Here is a 22304-nt window from a genome sequence, read left to right on the forward strand (position 1 = left end):
TCATTAAAGTGCTGCAGGGGTGGTTATTGTACAGTGGGTCATACATATCTTTCACTAACTTTTTATAAAATAAACTGTCAGCTTGTTATACCAGCAGTTTAGATATTGAGAATCTAAGTTGAGCCATAATTTTCTATTTGATCTACATGTGTCTTCAGTCACGGTGTCTCAGTCATAGAAATCCAGATACTGTATAGTTAAATTAGACTAGATATGGAATAGCTGTCTCATGCTCAAATTTAGAACAAAGTTACTTCGGACCAAAGTACTGCTAGCAAATAATAGTTTTTTATGTTCAATTTTAGCATGCATAGCAGTGTTATTCCAAAAGGTATTTAAACTGAGAGAATGGAATGACTTCTTTCACCCATTCTGGATGCATTTCAATCCTATTAATTTAATGACAGTCACTTTCAAATTCTGCTTAAAAAATATGTCTGCAGTAGACCAGCAGAAAGTTAGAATCATCATAGTGGTTTTGATAAAGTTTCCTAAAAATGCTAGTTTAAATTTTTTTATTTTTATTTTTTTTAATTCATTTGACAGCAGCTTCTGAAATACAGGGACTAAGAACAGTTGAAATAAAAAAGGTAAGTTACAGCATGAAGTGGTATATAACAGGAGTAGGTTTTGCAGATGTTGTCAATAGGTGTGTTTACAGAAAGGAAGAAGTCTGGCCCCATTAATCATTTTGAGAGAGGAATTGATATGCCTAATTAATTTGGCTATCTTTTCAGGTCAAGACTGTGTGATCTCCACTGCCTATATGTTTACGTAAAAGCAGTGTGATCTATGCTATCACATTCTGTGACCTGAGAGCAAGAGGAGGAGACTAGTAAGGGATAATGTGATCTAGTTTTACCGTTATGAGACTAAGTTAAATCCAGACTGTTTTAGTGAAGTCAGGGGAACTGTTCCAAAGTTGCAAGCCTATTGTTTGGTATTCTTCATACGTATTTTAATGTGTAGGCTCTTACATGACAGCTGCCAAGTTTTCAAATGTGAAAATCAGTCAACTTCCTTATTTACAGGAGCATGGGATCCCAGTCACAGACTGTTTCTAAATGTCCAAAATATTTATATTGATTTGACTTTACCTGGCATCTGGTTAACTTGATTACATGTATTATATTTAGCCATTCTCTTTTTACAGTAGAATCTGCAAATACCGGCGAACAATAGCAGTTTTTGCAGTTAGGTAGGGTGTTTGTTGTACGGTAGTGAGCAGCTAGTTCTGTTCTTCAACAGTAGGACACTAGGGGGAGCATAAAGATCAGTCTTCGGGAGTTTTGTAACAGGCGATTGGTACAGACAATATTAAGGACATGCAATTCCACCTGTCCAGTTTTCCTTGCTCAGACTTTCCGTGCTGACATTAAAGGTCTGACACTGGATCCTGTAATTATTAGGTTTGGTTAAGATAAAACATACAACTAAGTCAGCAGATTGTCACCTAACACTTACAGGAAGAAACATTGCGCTTTCTGCACTTTCTCAAAATGATGTGAAGTGGTTGAGCTTAAAAAATGGTTTGAGACATTAGAATTGTAATTTTCGTAAGACAGGGGTTTTCATAATCATTTGAGATAAGCTTACAATTCTCTGTATGTGTTTTTCTTTCCAGAAAAATCTAATATTTTTTTATCACGATAACAGGGCCCTGCAGATTCACTAGGAGTGAGCATTGCTGGAGGTGTAGGAAGTCCTCTTGGAGATGTTCCTATATTTATTGCCATGATGCACCCGAATGGAGTTGCAGCTCAGACTCAGAAACTCAGAGTAAGTTAATTGTTAAGAAGGTTGTAAAGATTGCAGGGGTAGTGCACAGTAATTACGCTACGCAGGCAATAAATTAGCAGTTTAATGATATAGTCATAAGTGTTTCTGGCTGTGACAAGAATTTTTGCCGTTTGGATTGATGAAACGGGAACTCGGACTGCTTTAGGACTTCCTTCCCCAAGTTAGTTACCTTTCAGCTATTACCTCTTACCATGCTAGCAATCTTGGATAATAGAGGTAGCCAGCTTATGAAAATTAAAAGTAGAGAGAGTGGTTCAGTGATGGATTCTGTAAGTGAGCTCTGCTGATGAACGCGGTGGTCATTCCTGCAACTGTGTGTATGCAGTCCGTTTTATCTCTCATGTTTTCCATGCTTATCTGTCTTCGTACTTTTTAGGTTCTGAGTTAAAGTGGGAGGTCTCATCTCATACAGCACTTACGTGCCTACTGTATTCAGTCAGTACTGTAGGTAGTTGAATTTGACTCATGCTCCTTTGAAAATGGACAGGGTTATTTCATGATGAATTCAAACATACAGTCTCTGATAATTTACTACTTCAGTTAGTTGACATGCAAAATGCATGTCTTTTTTACGTGCTGCATATTTCTAGGTTTTAGCATCAATTCTGTAAAGCATCATTACTTTTTTACACTGAATACACTAAAACAGTGTAATTTGCTAATTGTGATGTTGAATTTTTTACTTTTGTAATTGGTCATTATGTAGTTCAAAGATGATTTGCCTCAAGAGAAAATGTACTGTGAACAGTTGCTAATTGCAACTGTTTATCAGTTTATCAGTGATACACTTCCTGCAGTATATCACTGATAAAATCTGGCTAAATACAAATACACAGATCTGCTATTATTGAAATAACCTGACAAATAAATCTATGTAATTAAAGTTATTGTTAGCTAGATTTTCTACATTTTCTTCTGCAGGTTGGGGACAGGATTGTTAGCATCTGTGGAACATCTACGGAGGGCATGACTCACTCCCAAGCTGTTAGTCTCTTAAAAAATGCTTCAGGCACTATTGAGTTGCAGGTAAAAAAATCTTCAGTGACATTTGGAGTATTTCTGAATACTATTTTGCCAGGTGCTACAATGAATTATTTTAGTGTCAGCATTCTCATTTTACTCGTTTACAAACTCTATTCCTAGGTTGTCGCTGGAGGAGAAGTGAGTGTCATAACTGGTCATCAGCAAGATCCACCTACGTCCAGTCTTTCATTTGTGGGACTAACTTCAACCAGCATTTTTCAGGATGAGTTGGGGTCAGTAACTATAGAATATACAACCTCTGTAACCTGTTACTTTAGGTGGAACTTAACCTGAAAAACTTAAAAATTCTAGCAAATAATGGATGACTTAATCATTACTTACACATTTGATACACTGTAGGCCATAGATCCTCTTCTGCATTCTTCATGACATGATTTGCTGTGCTGCTTTATTTTGCCGCCGCGTAGACTTGTGATTTGATTTCTTCTCTATAAATACAGCCTCCTTTGTTTCATTTGGCCTTGGTAGCCGGGACTAATTGATACACCCAAAATGTTTTTTTCCCAGACTTAAATAGCAAGGCCCTTTCCACAGTGCTGCCTGTGTTTCTATAATGTGCTTTCTAGCAATGGTATATCAGGAGCGTCAGACTTTCCTAGTATACAAGATATACTGCTTGTGGTATATTGCAAAGTACAGCTATAAAAACAAGTTTTGACTCAAACTCAGTTGTAAATCTGGGGCATTTTTCTTCTAGGATCAGGGAAAGAGGGAAAGGGTTTTTTTAGCCATACAGATCTACTTCGAAAGATTGGACTTCAGAATTTCTTATAGTAAAGTATATGTGGAGAAATACACCTATAAATGGTCTTTATGAACACATACATAGAAATATGTATTCATATATTAAAGGAAGAGAGAAGCAGTTACACCTTACAGAATAAACTATTGGGGCTAATTTTAGATGGTTTTTAGGGTGTGTAATGAGTTGCAGGATTTTTAAAGTAGGTAGTTGTTATGGAGATTTGAGGTACAGGTATTGCATCTTTGCTTCACTACTAAACACTGTTAGTGGGACGTTACAGTTGTAACTGTGCCCTGAGCTCAGTGTTTGAAATAACTACCTTTAAGTAATAATGAGGGCGTTAGACAGTTACTCTGTTTTACATGAACTAAAATAGCCAATTCATTATAATAAAAGCGTTTGTAGTGATAGTGGAATAGAGTTATAGAATTATAGAATGGTTTGGGTTGGAAGGGACCTTAAAGATCATCCAGTTTGAACCCCCCTGCCACAGGCAGGGACACTTTCCACTAGACCAGGTTGCTTAAAGCCCCGTCCAGCCTGTCCTTGGACACTTCCAGCAAATATATTGCATAACTTGAAAGGAATTTTTTTTTATTTTGTTGTTGAACATTCTACAGGTTAAGCCATAAGTTCAGCCAACATTGTAATACTCTTCTTTCTTTTCTTAGACCTCCTCAGTACAAGACCATTACTCTGGATAGAGGACCAGATGGCCTAGGCTTTAGTATTGTGGGTGGTTATGGCAGCCCCCATGGAGACTTACCTATTTATGTGAAGACGGTGTTTGCAAAGGTAAGTTTGCAAAGGTAAATTTTAAATTTGTTCAGTCAATTTATTAGTTCATAGCAACTGCTGTCTTAAATCATGGCTTGAGTTTGAAGCCAGAGGATTGTTACAGTTTCTCACAGCATTTCTTCCTTGGTTCAAGTGCTGGTCAAAATGTGCTTGCAGCATTTGAATGCTATAGTCTTTGGAAGATTCAGAATTTCCAAATGCATGTGACTCTGCATATGGTAGTCTTCTTCAACTCTCCAAAATGGAATTGTGCATATGCTTATGCACAATTGCCTTGCCTTATGTTTTGAGTGTATTTTCTTCAGGTAGTAGAAGGTACTTTTTTGTTTATTTTGACTCAGAGTCTGAAAGATAGACTAAGTTAAAATAATTAAGCTCAAGTCTGGACCTTTGGAAAAGTTCAGGTACTGACAGATTGGACTGTCCTAGGAAGCAGCCTTGAGTCGGAGAAAACTGGAATCAAGAATCTCAATCTTTTATAGTAAATCAAAGTACAGAGCTGAGTTTTGATTAGTAAATTTCTTATACCAATTGCTGAAAACTTTTTCAGGTCTTGAAAATCTTACTTCTATGACAGCAGACTTCAGTTGTTACACTAACTGGACGAACAGGGATAAGAGAACAAAAAGTCCTGCGCATCTGATTTCTAAATGTTGTGAAACTTAGAGAAGGCAGGGCATACGGCAGCAGTAGCAGGTTGTACTACAATTGACTGTATTTGAATCATTGAAAATCAAAAAAGTTTTAAGGGATTTTGTGTACTGAACCCATCTTACTCAGACCAAAGGGAGAAAAAAAAATGCATGAGTCTGCAGTTACATGTTGTATCATTTCAGGGTGCAGCAGCAGAAGATGGACGCTTGAAGAGAGGGGATCAAATCATTGCTGTGAATGGGCAGAGTTTAGAAGGGGTGACCCATGAGGAAGCGGTTGCTATTCTGAAAAGGACGAAAGGAACGGTCACTTTGACTGTTTTGTCATGAACTGGCTGCCTGAAGGGGTAGGGTCAGTAAGACTATGGTATTTACACTCCACATAGCAAAGAGAATGGAAATGTTTATATAGCCTTCTTGCTTTTTCAGCTTTACAGAACTGTGTTACAACACTGAAGAATAATAACATTTAACCAAATTTTTGTACACAGTAGAAGTATTTCTCTTACCGTCAAGCCACTGGGGTGGAGTTATGTCAGCTATGTAAAGACATGGATATTTTTCCTATGAGTGTTACACAGAATGCTTCTAAGTCACCAGAAAAAAAAAAAAAAAGGAACATTTGCATTAATAACCACACAACAAAACTGGAATGTTTTGCTAAGAAGCTTTGGATATTTGAAATATGTTGGAAAAATGATAAAGTCAACAAGGAGGTGGCATGAGTGGCAATAGTCAGAAAACAGAAATAAGGTTATTGAAGAAAGAATTAACAAAATATCAAATTCTACAAAAAGAAGAAATAGTATGTAGTCTGGAGGCAGATTATTAATGGATTTAGATGGCTATTTGTGTTATTTCACAATGCCCACGTAGGAGGACCTGAGTGGGTGGCTTGGGTGAGGTTTTTTTCTGCCTGTTTGTGCGTTTAAATATCCTAAGCCATGGTGTATCAAAAAAAAAAAAAAAAGAAAACTGTGTTTTAGTTTGGCTTAGGTTTGAGGGTTTAGCTTTGTTATTTGTTTGGGGTTTTCTTTTGTTTGAGGCAGGAGTGTATGTGTGTTTTGAAAGGAGAGGACTTGTGCTCAAGGCTGAGAAAGCCATTTGCTAGAGGAAGCTACTCCTGGCGAATGAGAGTGCCTAGCAACTGCAGTATTAGAACAACTAGATTTCTTTTATAGTAGTAGTGGTTTTAGCCTATATGGATGTGAAAGCAACCTTTCCAATGTGAAACATGTGTAAGGGAATCACAGAATCATTAGGGTTGTAAGGGACCTCTGGAAATCATCCAGTCCAACCGCCCTGCCAAAGCAGGGCCACCTACAGCAGGTTACACAGGAACACGTCCAGGTGGGTTTTAAATGTCTCCAGAGAGGGAGACTCCACAACCCCCCTGGGCAGTCTGTTCCGGGACTCTGCCACCCTCAACGTAAAGAAGTTCTTCCTCACGTTGAGGTGAAATATCTTGTGTTTTAGTTTGTGGCCATTGCTCCTCATCCTGTTGCTGGGCGCCACTGAAAAGAGTCTGGCATCATCCTCCTGGCACCCACCTATGAGCTATTTATATGCATTAATGAGATCCCTTCTCAGTCTTCTCTTCTCTAGAAGAGAAAGTTGTCCTTTTCCAGTGCGCTTCAAGTAAGCTACTTGAATCAGAGCCACAAACAAACCTCTGAGGACAGGTTTACTTAGCTTGTGGATGTTGGTTAGGCCAGGATGGAAGAAGTGGAAGAAGTTGATGTTATGTTGTTACGGCCATTGTCAGTAGCAGCAGAGGTTGGGTCCTCTTTGGACTGAGGAAACCCAAAACCAGGAGTTGAGGGTAGGTAGAAGGCTGAAAATCCCCCCTAGTGGAGGTGAGTAGTAACACAGCAGTGAAGGTCTTTCTGTGTCAGCATTGAGCAGAAGAGGAGGTTTGAGGGCAACAAATACTGGTTTGGGCCCTCAGATTTAATTTTAAAGGCTCAAATACAAGACAGTGTCTAGTCCATGGAGCAGTTGTTTGACCATCAGTGTGGTCAATAAAGCTATGAACATCCTCAGTTTCCTAAGTTTCCAAAGATTTCCAAAATAAAACTTTATCCAAACCCTTAGCTGATTGTAAGCTGCCTTTGCCTCTGCTCCTTTAAATTGGCTCCTAGGAATCTAGCAGATAAAGCGCACTTTGCCTATAATTTACCTTCCTGCAGAAAAATTTACTAAGTCTTTTGAGGGAGATTGCTAATTACCAGCAATAACCTTTGTGTTAATTAGCAAAAAAAAAAAAAAAACCTGTGGCAAGAAGGCCACTGTGTCAGTTGTCATTTAGGAGAAATCTGAACTGAAACTGCAGGGAATGGTCAGGCTGTTATTAGGGGAAGATACAAAAGACTAGCATTTGTTTTAGTGGGACACAAAAACAGTATTAAGAATGTCTGTGAAATAGTATTAACAGATTGATAGCTATGTCTAAGTGAATTAACTAAATAAACCACCTTCTTTGTCTTTTTAACTATTCCAGAAGTTACACTGTGCTAGGCTAAGATGGAAGAAAACAGATGGTACCATTACTGGATGCTGTTGTTACTGAATTGTTTTTCTATACTTATTCCTTGGTTAGAGTGAGAAATGCCTACATTAGAGTATGTAAAGTCACTTTAAATAGTATCTATATTTGTAACAAGTAGTGTACAGACGTTTTGTTACTGCTGTTCTGTCTAAATGGAAGGTTTAAGTGAATAAATTGCGAACTGTTATGATGAAAAAATAAAGTTGCAGGTGTGTTTCTGGTTGCTTTACAATGGCATGCTTGCATTGTTCATTCTGTCATGAAAGATTAATTCAGAACGATTAAAAAAAAAGGCATTATTCTTTATATGAACCTTAAAGCATCTGCTAAAAATTGCTTTATTTGGATTTTGAGATTTTATATTCGCTTGCAAACTCTTAGCATATCCATGAGACCAGATATCAAAGCTATCTAGGAATTAATGTGAAGCTGCATTGCCTTTTTGAAACAGACGGCGTTAATCAGTCTGTTTAAAAAGCATTCCTCTGGGCATCGACTTGCCATGAGGTGTCAAATCAGTGAGCCATGGAGCCTGGGACTTTGCGTTTAGCTGTGACCCACACTGCTGCTTCAGAGCACCGGATCTCCCCCAAGCCCCGCGCCAGGAAAGCTATTTCATGACCACTGCTTAGTGGCTGTCATGCACTGGACCATGAGGGGTAATAAACTTTGCAGGCTTAGGATGTTTGATTTACTTTATCATTTGGTAGTCAACACAATTTTCATATCACAGGAGTTAGTCCTGTAAAACGATAGGTACTATGTCCCTAGTTCTACCAGGTCTTCTAGTTTTGGTTACATTTTTAATGTGATGTGTTAACTAGGGAACTTGACAGTGTTGGAGCTGAAGGGCCTGGTGTCTTAAAGATTCCAGGCCATTGTCTGTTCAGATACCCAGTCCTTTCTTTTAACTCTGCTTACCTCTCAGCTGTTCAGTGCTGGTAATCTTAGACTGGTATTGATGAAAGAGGTTGGGACTTTGTAAGCATGAGTTGGGACAGAAGACAGCTGGCTCACGGGTATACACATATTTTATTTCTTGGCAGTGAGCAGGTATCATTGACTCAGCTGCTTTCCTATTCAACCCTCTGCTGGATTCTGCATCTGAGTTAGCTTTATGGAAGCAGTGGTATTGTAATTCTCAGTTGCTAGAGTGGGTGGAATTTAGTAGCCATTGAGGATCCTTCCCCTTCACTCTATCCAGCCTCTTTAAAGACAAAGGCTGCTGTGTATTCTGTAGACCTAGACATGTATTTGCCTAAAGAAAAGAGAAAAAACCAAAACCAAAAAACCCAACAAAACAACAACAAACAATAAAAGAAGAAGTTGTCATCTTTGTTCTAAATTGGCAAAAAGACATTTTGTTTTACAGACTTGCAAGGAATGTGGAGGAACTTAGTATTTTTATTACCAGTTTTCAAAGAAAGCCTTACCCTTAAAGTGAGAGTGACATGGGAAAGTTGCTGGTAGTGGTTTCCGACATACATCCTCTTCTTGCTTTTTAGAACAAATTCTTTGATGCATCTAAAATATTCATGTGTAAGGAACACTTCTGTCTTAGGCACCACTTGAATCTACTAAGAATAGATAAAAATTTTCACTTCCTTTACAAATGATATTAAAACTGTGAACACTGTTGTCCTTAGCATATTCAACACTTGCAGTATATATAAAAGCTGGTTTTTTTTCTCTCTGAATTGCAGATCACATATCTTCCTCTACAGCTGAGTAGATCTTGATTTTGATGCATTTTAGTTCATAGCCATTGTTGCAGAGTTATGTGTTAGACTGATTAATTTCAAACACTTGATAACAGTATACCTACTAATGCAGATGATGCTTAAGTAGATTGAGGTTCCTAACTTTTCCGTATGTTTTTATTCTCCTGTGGTAATATCTTCCATAATATTATTGAACTTTCTACTCCCAGTGAAAATGATCATGTGAAATGCGCAGAAAAAAAATAGATGTTTCTTCTCTTATTTCAGTAGAAAGAAGAATAATTCCTGAAAAGCTACTAATCCTGAAATCTGCATATATCTCAGTTGAAGATAACAGAATCATCCAAACTGTATTATTAGTTTTTAACACAAGATTTTTTGTTAAGTTACAGCAGCAGCAAATTGTTTTCAGAAAGTGAACCAAGCAGGCTTTCACTTAGTCTTTCTCATCAAACCACTTTCTGGTCAGTCCATTGGTTTTGATCTTCAAATAGATATAGTTTAAATATGTAACTTTTAGATACATATGTACTACAAAAAGATAACATTTGAATCATATACAATCAACCTTATCTGTGTTCTTAGCTGAGAGTGTGATGTTAGATGTTTTAAGTGCTTGCAGTTAGATGTCCAGTTTACTCAGGGATAGACAAGTGAAAGATTTTTTGCTAAGATGGGTGGCTTTGAATTTTTCAGCACTTGTTGTTGTTTTCTGGTATTTCAGCCTTTGGCAGTTTAATAATTAAGATGACACTTAGTAAAGTGTAGTTCAGTTTGTTAAAGAGTATACTTGGACTGAGCAAGATAAACATTATAGCTAAAAGGCAGTGAATGTTCTACATGAGTATTTGCATGGGATGTGGGATACCTTTTTGAGACTCTCAGCACTGGTCAACAACAGTGTGTTGCTATTTGGTGTATTTTTGTAGATTGCACAATATCAGGACTGGGAAGGCTGAGACCGCATGGTACATTTGTAGGATGCTTTATCAGGTTTCCATACTGCACACCACATAGAGATAAGGGAGCCTGAGTTTCTGTTTGGGCACATCTACAAACACCTAGGCTGAGGCACATTAAAGGTCTTTGCAGGCTGTAATTTTCAAGTACCTTCTCATCACAGGGATATATATCCACCACGTCCAGCGCTTCACAGTTTCACATTATTGGGGATTTTACGAAAAGCAATGGGAGCAGCATCTTGAGTACTTAACGGAAAATGAGTTATTCTCTGTTTTGGGAGAATCTTTGTCTGAAACTGTCAAAGACATGCACATTTTGTTTTGGCTTGAAAAAATGTATTTATTACTCTGTGTTAAATGTGAATATGTCTGTTGGGAGTAGAAAGGTCAGTGTTGCAGATGAGTTACATAAATATCAGTATAATCCTAATGGCTAAAGCAGCAAATGTCACTGGAATTCCTGTTTGTGACAGGAACCACTGAGAGCAGGTGATAATAAAGATTGTCATATGGGGAAAGCATTAGCCTTTGTTACTGTCACCAAAAGCAGAAGAAAGTTAGAAGTGATAGTGTTCATATTTTTGCAATGCTTTTTTTAGTAAGACCGCACCAACTCTATTTCCCAGATTTTATACTTTTTCCCAAGCGTAAAGTGCCTGCAAAGAGCTAATAAGGTGTTTGTTATTCTTCTGATACTCTTGGAATGAATTAAAGAAACCACTCATTTTTCTTAGTTTTGATGAATATATGCAAGTACAAGTAGTGAAGGAAAATGTTGCTGTTAATGTTAGAATTCTTTTGGGGAATCCATGCAACTCTAAATGTAGTATCTGGGCTGGAGACTTCATTTTTGGTAGTTGCAGATTAAATGGGGTAAGAGACACATTTAATATAGTAGATTAGTGTTGTTTCATGGTCATCTTAAATGCTGAGTAGTACCAGCTGCATCTGCAGCTTCTTTTTTGCATTCACTTAGACAGTTCACTGCTTGAATTCTCATGTCCTGGAAAAGTTCCTGTAAAGAAAAGGCTTAGGCTCTACCATTTCCCTTGCAAGTCATACTTTAATGGAAGACAAGGTCCAGCACTAGCTGTAGGTTTCTGTCTGTATGAGAAATTCTGAGGTTTAGGTCCTAAACAGACAAAAGCTGTGACGCTATTCCTGACAGACTTGCTGTCTGAGAGATGCGGTGGTTAGAAACCCACCCCCTGGCACAGTAGGCTCCAGGGTCACTGCTTGATGGGATTGATTTCTGCTGGGCTCTCCTCAGTTGGCATACATGTGTGTACCACAAACCTGGCAAATTTCACTTGGAGTCCTACAAGTCAGAGCCTTCCTCTTCAGCTGGTTTGTTGTGGGGTTTTTTTCTTAAGAGCTAGCCGTCAGTGTCTTGGCTTTAAAGATTATGGAAACGACCTGCGTTTGTTCTACCTTTATCTCCAGTTCTATCACATACTTCCATTTTTAAGCATATACATAGCGAGAAAAGTAATCTGCTCAAATTTATTTTTAATGTAGAGGCAGAGGTTGTTCTAACCAAGTATGTGTGTTAATAACTTCACAAAAATGTCAGTGGACAGAGTCTGCTGGTGAAGCTTTTACAGGCCCTTTCACAACACTGAATGACAGCAGTGATTGCCTTTGTGTTAAATTTTGTGTCTAACGAAGACTTTGCAGTAAGTATAAATCTGTCCTGGCCAGGAAAGTGAATTGCTTAAGACAATGTGGGAACCTTCTGGACTGAGCTGAATTTCCTATTGTGACTAACCACGCTCTCTTTTCAATCTCTGCCTTATCTCCCTACAAACAGTTTGGCTTTTGTTCCTGTCAAATGGCAGCTCACCATCAGGATTCTATGTATATAGCCCCCTTCCTTCTGGAAAAAGACCTTTACTTTTCTTATGGCAGTCACAAGATAACTTGACCGTTGTCTTTAAGTGCAGATTTATGGAATATTAGCATTTAGCAGAAATAACTCAGTAACAGTTTACTGTCATATGGTGTCCTCTTTTTCTCCACCCTAAGAAGTCAGAGACTCTTCAAAGCTGTTTATTTTGCCAGCAGTCAAACCATTCCTGTCTGCACTTCCCCTGCTACCATTTCTTCTGACTTGGTTGTGTTGTGTTGGGGGGTAGAGGTATTATGTGTGAGGGGAGGATGTCAGGTGTGCATATGTACATATGTGTACATACGTGTACTGGGGAACAGTACTGTGTAAGAGCTGTTCGCCTGCAGATACTTCCAGACATGAAGTTTGACCTTCAGAGGTGAATGGGAGCAGAAAGGGGAAGTGCTCACCCATTTAGGCACAAAGAGGCTTGGAGGTGGCCACCAGCAACTAAGATAATGCTGCCTGCATGAGTGTTTCTTTGGTATTTCAAGACAAAAAGCAGTCAGCCGCTGGTTTCAGCTTGGGCACTTAGCCTGGGAGCTTGGGGGTGTGCAAGGTTTGTGGGAGAGGCTATTTGTAGTACCCACCCCCACATGAACACCTTGAGGTCAGACTAGCCATGGAAGAGGAACCTGGATTTGTCCATAGACGCTGACTTTTGTGTAGCTGCATTTATATGCATTAATCATTTTCAGTAACAGCCACTAGATAGCGCTAGAGAATCAAAGTAAGTCACAAACAGGATGGTTTGCAAAGATTTAAACGGACTTCAGCACTCCAGAACTAACAACCCCTGGAGTCTGGCATTGGTGTTCAGCTCTGATCAGCAGCCTAATGGAAATTGTTCGATCAGGAGAAATTTATTTTAACTTCTGGTCTATTTAAAATCTCTACACTGATGTATTCCTGAGCCAAAAATACAGAGAAGTAGCATGAAGTTATCCTGCTCCAGCCCTCTTATTATTATTTTTCATCTTTATTCAAGGCCACAAACTTGAAAAGAAAAAGTGCATTAAATCCAAAACGTTTCATACTGGCCATCACAAAATGAACACTTTAAAATTGAAGTAAGAATACACCTCTAAAATATATCCAGCCTTTCCAAAATTATGCCTCCAAAAACATATCCTCAACAGAAGTAATTTGCAGAGTGGGTAAAAGGTAATCTGTGCCTCACTTGCTGGAAGTTTACTCTATCCTTTGCAAAATTGTTAGACATTTTTAACACTTCAGGAACAGTTTAAGGTAATGAAGAAATCATTACTGACCATCTCAGTGGGAAGCCAAGAAATGATTTTTAATCTCTGCTATGAAAAGCAGTAAGAGTACAGCTTCTGCTTGCTCACTGATAGCCTTTCAGGAAGTCCCATGTGGATTTTTTTCTAAGGGATTAGGAAATACAAAAAGGTTTTAGGAGAAAGGAATGGGTAACTGCCTGCTTGTTCTGTGCATTTTCATAGGTTTTGCACTCTTCTTGCAAACCATATATTGAATGCACCAAAGTTCTTTCGATCTGCACATTCATTAAGTTTTTATGGCAGTCCTGAGGAATATACACATGTATGCATGTTGCTGTACAGGGTAAGAAACTTGGAAATCTCTGGAAGCTGCATTCCTGACTTTGGTTTCAAAAGACCGTGTAAGTGATCACAAATTCTTCTATTATTTAGTAACCGGGTTTATATACCCAAATGCCACATCCTGCTTGGGTAACATGTTACAAGAGTTTTTGGCAGGGATATAAAATTTGGAGTTTGAAGGTCTTGAGCTCCTAGAGTAATGTCACCTAAATGCTTATCTTGAAGGACAGATACATAATCAGCCCAGGGCATCTGGCTCTTGTGGCTTGCTTCTGAAGTATGTTAAACAGGCTGATATCGAAATATGCAGCTGTACTGCAGCTTGTTTGCAATAAGCACGTTTTGTCTGAGGTACAGGCACTTCAAGGACTGCAGTCTTGGCTACCACTGATAGAAGCTCAGAAGAACTCCCAGTGGACTGGGCTTATGCATGTGTGAACTCTTGTTCATGTGAAACATTGATATATGTGAAACAACCAATAAGCTGTTCCTTGAAGAAATGGCAGAATGTTACCAAGAGATGCATGGGCTATCTTTGAGGCTTGCTTACACTTACAGTACATGCAGAATGTCATTACCTACCAGCTTTTTGTAGAAATTCACCTTTTCCTGTCAGTGTGTGAGAGGTGTATATTTAAACAAGATAAGAGATTTAACAGCACTGAAGGTTGATCATCTGTTTCTCCACCATCTAAGTGAAGGTTTTGCAGCCATCCTTTCCCTTCCATGCCAGTTCCTCAGCTGCAGCTTGGAGGGCTGAACTTGCTTTGTGGTAACAGTCAGTTATGCAAACATAGAGCTGAGTGAGGTTTGTCAATCACACTTCCAGCCTCCTTCAGGCATGCTTTACTAGTTGACAGCTATTTGCAGTTGACAGGCCAGCGAAGAAATTACCTACAGGACTGCGATATGAACTAGCATTATGTGCAGGTAAGGCAAGATTAGCGACTGACATTGTACTGCAAATCCTTCCAGCCCCTTTTTGGGTTTGTTTATTTATTTATTGCACATATAAAACTATACTAAGCATGTCCAGGCTACTACTGTATTCATTCCCAAATGCAGCAAATTTTACAGAGTTTGTTCTGTGATTTGTTTTGCTCCAAGTGCCAATGGCAGGGAAGCTGCTTTTGTAAGTAAGTGCTTTGAAAACAAGTTCCAGCAAAACTGATCCTTATCAGACCCAGTTGAAAAAGACTGCGAACACTGAGTAGTGAAACAAGCCTGTTAAATTTTAATCTGGGTTACATAAAAGATTGTTCTTAAAGTGGCACGTATTGACATTGTTCTCACACCTATTAACTTGCAGCTGGAAAGCGAAAAGGCCAAGAGACAGGTAAAATCTGCGTGTGTGTGCATGTGTGAAAAAACAACTTTTAGGTGGGTTATGGCAGAATCACAGAAACCTTTCTGCAGTATCTTGGCTGTTGCAGTGCTTTGCTTTTTCCTCGTGGGGTGGTGTGGGGGAATGGTGCCTTGCAGACTAAGAGTTATGTAATTCAATAGCTCTTTTGGGGGAAGAGTCCTTGTTTTGGGGACCAGCTGTCAATGCATTATGGATCTTTTTCATGTAGGTTTGGAGGTGTAGTGAGGTTGTGCCAAGAAGTCCACATGTGGCCTGAGCTGGGAAGATTCATACGTAATGGCAAAGGAATGCAACACATACGCTGGGGTAAATAACAGCATGCATTTAGCTTATTGCAGGTGGAAAAATTTAGTTGAGTTGGCCATGTACAAGTCTAGCTAGTATTTTTTAAAAGTATGTTCTGTTGGATGCTTTCCTTTGTGAAGGAGATGCAGTTACTGCAAGAGGAGAAGCATGTAAAGACATACGTAAACTAAAATACCACTCCTGATAGCTATAGGATTACCCTAGTGCAGCCTAGCAAAAATGAGAAGACAGTCTAATGCTTTAGTTTTGGAGGTCTTTTGGAGTTCTAATAGTATTTCTTACCTATAGTGAAACTTGAAGTAAGAATTTTTCCAAGTGAGTAGCCTCTCATCTTTCACTTTAAAGTACTTACAAGATTTCTCTTCTAATTAAATATTTTAAAAGAATGTGGAGTTGTTGTAGGAAGTAAGAACAGTTTTTTTCTGCGTTGTAAAGTCACACTTCAGGATATTTAAAGATCTAAGAACAAGTAAGTTCTATAGTGTGCCAAACAGGTCATTTACATACCTGTGATGCCTGTTAACCTACATCAGAGACTTCTCATATTTACACCTGTGTACCTCAGATGATAAAATGGCCTGAGGCATTTGGTTCCCCCTTTGGTTTCAAAAGCTGTTTCACTTGCATTGGGTATGACTTCACTTAGATGCAGCACTGCTTAAATCACCATGGGGAAATTTTTCCTTGATTCGTTTTTTGCCATGGGAATTAACTACTAATCAAAATCCCAGGAACACTGCTGTGGCTAAAAGTTTAAAAGGCAGGTTGCAGTGGCCAGCTGCTGGATAGGTGTTGAGGCCAGGAGAGAATGATACACGTGCAAGCATCAGAAGCAACAGAATACAAAACAACCTCAAGAGCTGAAGGGCTAAACTTACTTTCCTTAACCTATTTGCTGCTGAATCTTGGGAAGCCACATGTCCTTCCTTGTTTATTGTATTCAGTTCCCGAAGACATCTAAGGCTGTCTTTGAGGCTATGTCTTCAATGCAGTTGAAGTCTCAAAATGATGGGTAATGCAGTCTTCATCTGTGAGGAAGGATCAGAAAAGGAAAAAGGGTCAGAAACAGAGAGATGGCCCTCCATTTTTTAACAAAAGGTGTGCCTTTTAATAAAGCTTGAGTTAGGCTCAAGCCCTGGCCCATGAAAGCCAACCACACAATACAATATCGTATGGTTTGCTTACCAAAAACAATTGTCAAACGCACACTTCACACATTTTAGTAGTCATTATTAAAGCTGACTTCCTCTCCACTGTGAATGTGGTCTTAAACTTGCTTGCACCAAAATTGTGTGGGTAATTGTTTGCTTGTGTACACTGTGCAGCATTATTTAATTAGGAAAATGTGCTTGGCAGGAGAGAAATGGAAGCTGGAAAAGACAGAATTTTTGTCAACAACCCGTGTGGTTCCCAATAAAGCAGGGTGAAAATGTGTGAAAGACAGATGGTAAAACATTGTGTGAGTAGTGGTATATGTGGTTGCTGACAACCCAGGAAGTGAGGATGAGCAAAGGTATTCAACTGAAAACCTTAGGAGCCACATGCTATGCTATCCTGTCTCAGGAGAGGTGCAGGAAGGCTTTGCATTGTGTTTCTGGTGCTCTATGTAATCAATTTTCTAGTGCTTGCAGTGCATCTAAAGCACGGCTCAGAGAAGTCAAGAAATGTTCTGCCTAGGTATTTCTGCTGACAACAGCTAGCCTGGGAAAATTGTGCTCTGTCCTTAAGAATCAGTGGGGAGATCTGCTAAGCAATCTCCTGTTTTCATGAAACAACAAAGTTCTTCTTCCACGCATTTTACAGACACACCAGAGGTGTGGTTCAGGTATGTGCATTTCGATCCCTAAAGCCCAGTTAAGATTAAGCAGAGACACCCCCACGGTAAAACAAAAGGAGGTGTCTTTTGCAAAGTGCATTTACCCCAGGAAACTGTCTTCAGGTTTTGTAGCATTCAGAAGAGTGATGAGGCAAGTTGAAAGCAAGCAGCACACAGTCTGAAAGATGCGTAATGTTTAAAGCCAAGCTCAGTTCTAGAGAGCAGTAGTATAGGTATTATATGCTTTATTGATAGGCTCCTAAACTAGGCAATGTGGAAAGATAAATCTGAATTTAATCTGAAAAGTCTTCCCTCTCCATCTGCATAATTATTGTTTCCCTCCTTGCTTTTTATGGAGACCAATAATTGCTGCTTCAGCGGATAAAACCTGTAACTAGAGGTAAGACAACTATAGTAAGCAGCTGTCTTTGCATTAGCGATTACATCAAGCAGGGCAGATCTGAATCAGGTTTGTAAAGCATAAGTTTGCCTTGCAGCCAACCCAACTAAAAGTAACACACCCCTTACCATCTGCTCAGTGAAAGATTCCAGCCATAGTGCTGTAAGCATCCCCTGGATCTACGGTTACGGAAAAATAATTGGCAAATGATCCAAACGCTTTAAAGGATGATCCAGTGGGTGGCATCAGAGCTTCCTGGGCCAGAGGAAGTAGCCATTTTGCAACCAAATGCATATTTTTCAGCCAAGGAGTAGTTGTGATGCTAATCCAGCTTCACGATTCCACTCATTAAAACAAATTAATGAACTTTATGAAGAAACTTGTTAAAATACCCAAACAGAATATAAAGAAAATCTTTACAAAACACTTTTATCTGGAACAAAGATAATGTAGATTGCCAGAAAAGCCTGGCGTATGTTAAGGACTGCCTGCAGTTGCAGAAAATGTGATGGAATTCAGGAGTTTATTTTAGCTTAGATAGAGGCTTCAGGTATCATCCTGAAGAAATTATGCAGTTAAAAAGAGGCAAAGCTACCAGTTAAGGTTATTCTGATGGCTTGACTTTGCTGAGATCTACCTACCACATCGCTGTTCACTTGTGACTTGATTATTCCTGGAGACTTGGAGAGGCATAGCAACAGGAGATGCAGGTAAACTGGAGATGCATTTATAAAGCATATTTCCAAAGAAATGGATTTGTAGGGATGAACTTTTGTTTCTGAAGATATCCATCTTATTTATTTTTCAGTGTAGTTATTCTCAAAGAATGCTCATGTGGCTCCTTCAGCTGATGGCTCTTCAAAAAGCTTATGGCACAGCTTCTGTTCAGTGTCCTCCAAAAGGTGTCCAGTTTGGGTGATCCACTTTATGAGGTGAATTAGTGTCGTCAGAAGCATACTACAGGAGTAAACTCCTGATCCAGACTGAAGTGCTAATGCAGAGAAACTGAGACAAAAGTACATACACTTGCAATAAAGATTTGACAACAGAAGGTAGTTGTTACTACCAATCAAAATTGTTGAGAATTTTTAGAAACTGTTTTAACCAACAGATCTGTAAGCGATTTAGTGTTTAGTTGAGGTCCAAGTCTAACCTGTTTCAGACGAAGGATATAACGAATGTGTTTGCATGTAAGAGGCTGTGTGAAAATAGGGAGGAACTGGGCTATGGCTTAGGTAAAGATTGTTCATTCTTATACAGAACAGCACCTGAGTGATGGGATTTAAGTATGTGCTTTAGTCCTGTCCTGAACATAAATGCATCCATGTTTCATGGCCATAAAAAAAGAAGGAAGAATCTTTTTTCTTTGCACATGTTTTAGAAAGGAAAAAAATAGATGGTATTCAGGAAATGCCATGGAAATATGCATCTGTACAACATCCAGAGTCTGTCTCCCTAAGTTACTACTTGGCCACTGCAGTTTCACAAATCAGTCCTCAGTTTAAGGTATTAAGCCACTGATGAATCATAAACAGCATCTGAGAAGTGTTCCTGAGTGTTCCTGGCTCTTTGCTAAATGTTAATCATCTTCCCTTTGAATTGGACCTAGGACCTGTACTTCTTACCAGTTACACTGAGTCATAGAATCATAGAATAGAAGCACAGAATGGTTAGAGTTGGAAAGGACCTTAATATCATCCAGTTCCAACCCCCTTGACATGGGCAAGGACACCTTCCAGTAGTCCAGGTTGCTCAAGGCTCTGTCCAACCTGGCCTTGAACACTGCCAGGGATGGGGCAGCCACAGCTTCTCTGGGCAACCTGTGCCAGTGTCTCACCACTGTCAGAATAAAGAATTTCTTCCTTATACCCAACCCAAATCTTTCCTGTTTAAGTTTGAAACCATTATCCCTTGTCCTATCAGGGAATGAGGTTCACATACAAGATTGTAATGTAGAACGTCTAAGAAGGATCACTTGCCTTCTCTATCCAGGAAAGCTGCAGTGCTGCAGGGAGGAGCAAATGGAAAATCAGCAAAGCCCAAATTTTATTTTGAGCTTTCTGGGTTGAAATGAATACTGTCTGCTGTAGCCAGAAAGTCAGAGAGAGTGAGAGGATGAACAAGAGGGTTCAGGCAGATGAATTGAGCAGCAAATGTTTTGGCCACAGTGGGTAGAAGTAGTGCAGATGTCAGTGATGCTGAAGTCTGAAACCCAGTGTGCTTCTCTGGTAGGGAACAGTGTCCTGCTGCTCTGAGGTGATAGGACTTTCAAGAGATGCACTCCAGCTTGGCCCTGCCCTGCACTGGGTATCACATCCTGCTCAGAACATGGGCTCTGCACCCTGGTGCAGAAGAGCATGTCACAGATTATAACTGCAGATACAGATAACTGCTCTGAAAGGTTAATGCCAATTTTTGCTTTCTTACTCTTCCCTTCTTTTCTGTGCTTTTCAACAGCTGCTGAGCATGGCAGCAATAGTTTTTCAGGGGTTGTTAACTCCGTGTGCCACTTTGACCTGATTAACTGTAAAGATATTACTGAGACACTGCTGGAGCAGTTTTAGGGAAGATCCAGTGAAGTGGAACAATCTTTACTAGATTGCTGCCTTTGTGATCAGTAGCTTCTGATGTTGTGTCTTATGCTTCATTTATTTAATGGAGACATTGTAGGAAGAGGGTAGGTTTTATTTTTTCTCTCTGCTGTTGCTCAGTGAGTTGTCACAAAACCACAGGTTACTCAGTGTGTTTTTGCTTCAGTATTTCTAAGATTTTAAGATACAAATTTTGAATTAGGTATTTGAGTCAGAGTTGTGAGATATTTTTAAATATATATAGTATAAGTATACACTATTTATTACTAAATAGTACATAGTGTATATTTAGTATACAGATAGTATACATATACACTGTAGTATGCTACACAGTACACTATACAACTGTGTAAATATAGTATATATGTATAATATATAATAGTATGCCTGTAAGCTGCATCTAGATGTAGCAGTGTTATAAACCTATCATTTTATGTAAGCCTTGTTCACCCATGCAGGCCTCCTGCTGTTCTTGCCTGACTTTGTCTTTGTTGAGATGCATCACTCCTGAGCTTAGAGGAGGTAACCCTTGAATATTGTCCAACTTGCTTGGGCTCCCTTTCTCTCCAGGTCTTTATCTCATGGTACTTCAACAAGCATATCCCTGTAGAGGCCAAAGTCTGCCCTCCTGAAGTCCAGAGTAGTGAGCTTGCTGCACAACCTACTCCTTGTCCTAAGGATCCCAAACTCCACCATTCCATGACCACTGCAGCCAAGGCTGCTCTCAAGCATCACACTGCCCACCAGACCCTTACAGTTGGTGATGACAAGGTGCAGCATAGTCCCGCTCCTTGTTGGTTCCTCTAATCTCTTGAAGAAGGAAGTTATCACCAACACCATCCAGGAACCTCCTGGATTGCTTGTGCCCTGCTGCTTTGTCCTTCCAACATATATTGGGGTGGTTGAAGTCCCCCAAGAGGACCAGGGCTTATGAGCCTGTAATTGCTCACTTAACATAAAAGAGGAAATTATGAAGATATATAAGGTGTTTAGCAGATCTAAAATGTATAGAAGCTATTGTAAGATGTTCAGTGGAGGAGGGGGGTGCAATTCTCCCCACTTACTACTAAATTAATAGTAACTTAATAGTAACTTAATACAAAATAGGACTGGAAAGTCTCTAATACCATAGCTGATGTGATTCAGTAAAAGCGTTAAGTGGGAGAATATAAAAGCTTGTAGCAGTATACCAGATCTGATACAGAGTTGATCAGGGAAGTTGTATTTGGTCTTGATAGTACTATCACAAGAGAAATGTCAAAATATTCAAGGAAACTTGCAGCCCAATTTAAAAATTGATGGTCATAGCTGGGGTCCTCAAAGACTTTGGGACAGTGACTGACACTGAGATGGGATTTGGTTTTGATGTGGTGGCATAGAAAATGTATTACAGATACAGGCTAAAAATTCTACTGTAGCTGTTCTTGAGCTTGAATCCCATGGCCTTATGTTTCAAGCAAACACACAAGTTTGAGTGGTGAGGAAAGATCTAATCTTTTTATTTGGGAGCTTTTTATGTGTTATCCTTTACCACTGTGGCCAAACTGTCAGCCCAAGAGGAAGCTTCAGTTTCTCAGGACCTCAGGTTTGGGAGGGAAGTGGTGGGAAATGGCTGTCAGAACAGCATCTGACACGTCAGTTGAACATTTCTCCTGTTGGCTCAAAACCTTAAGCTTAAACTAGGATTATCCACGCAGCCTGCAGAGATGTCCCAGACCTGACAAGGGCCTCTGAAAGACTGAAAAAAACCCCTTGTTCTAGGTCTTTCAGCTCTGGGATACGCAACAGTGCCTGTTCCTCTGCACACGCTTGAACGGGCAGTCCCAGACCCAGAGGAATAAATCCTCACCACATTGGACCAGATCACAACAGTCCAGCTGGTTTTAAGAAAGGAAGTATTTCACCTGAGAAGTCTATCACTCAGTGTCAGAAACTGCAGAATCTCAGCAAGAGGAAAATAAAACCTCTTCAGCTGAGACATTCCAAAGAAATAGAAAGTTGTGCCAAAATTGTTCCCATATTTGCCCTGAAGATGTAATATATAGAGCCAGGTAAGCAGCAGCCTCAGGTAAGGTGCATTGAC

The 22304-nt window shown here is 39.4% G+C and overlaps 1 protein-coding gene across 23 annotated transcripts in view; it reads left to right on the top strand.

Annotated features, from left to right (window-relative positions):
• Positions 1-22304, top strand: part of MPDZ (multiple PDZ domain crumbs cell polarity complex component) — a 111570-nt gene that overhangs the window by 84540 nt on the left and 4726 nt on the right. For 15 of the 23 annotated variants that reach the window (XM_030512224.1, XM_030512223.1, XM_030512225.1 and 12 more), the window contains 6 exons: positions 547-590; positions 1657-1779; positions 2722-2826; positions 2944-3056; positions 4261-4384; positions 5224-5686. In XM_030512224.1, coding sequence (XP_030368084.1) covers positions 547-590; positions 1657-1779; positions 2722-2826; positions 2944-3056; positions 4261-4384; positions 5224-5370 — 656 coding nt within the window. In that variant the 3' untranslated portion in view covers positions 5371-5686. Of the gene's footprint in view, positions 1-546; positions 591-1656; positions 1780-2721; positions 2827-2943; positions 3057-4260; positions 4385-5223; positions 7791-22304 lie in introns of those variants that run through there. The other 8 variants (XR_003995072.1, XM_030512217.1, XM_030512235.1 and 5 more) reach the window with 6 other exon arrangements.

This window comes from Strigops habroptila, chromosome Z (assembly GCF_004027225.2).
Source record: "Strigops habroptila isolate Jane chromosome Z, bStrHab1.2.pri, whole genome shotgun sequence".
Classification (NCBI taxonomy): Eukaryota; Metazoa; Chordata; class Aves; order Psittaciformes; family Psittacidae; genus Strigops; species Strigops habroptila.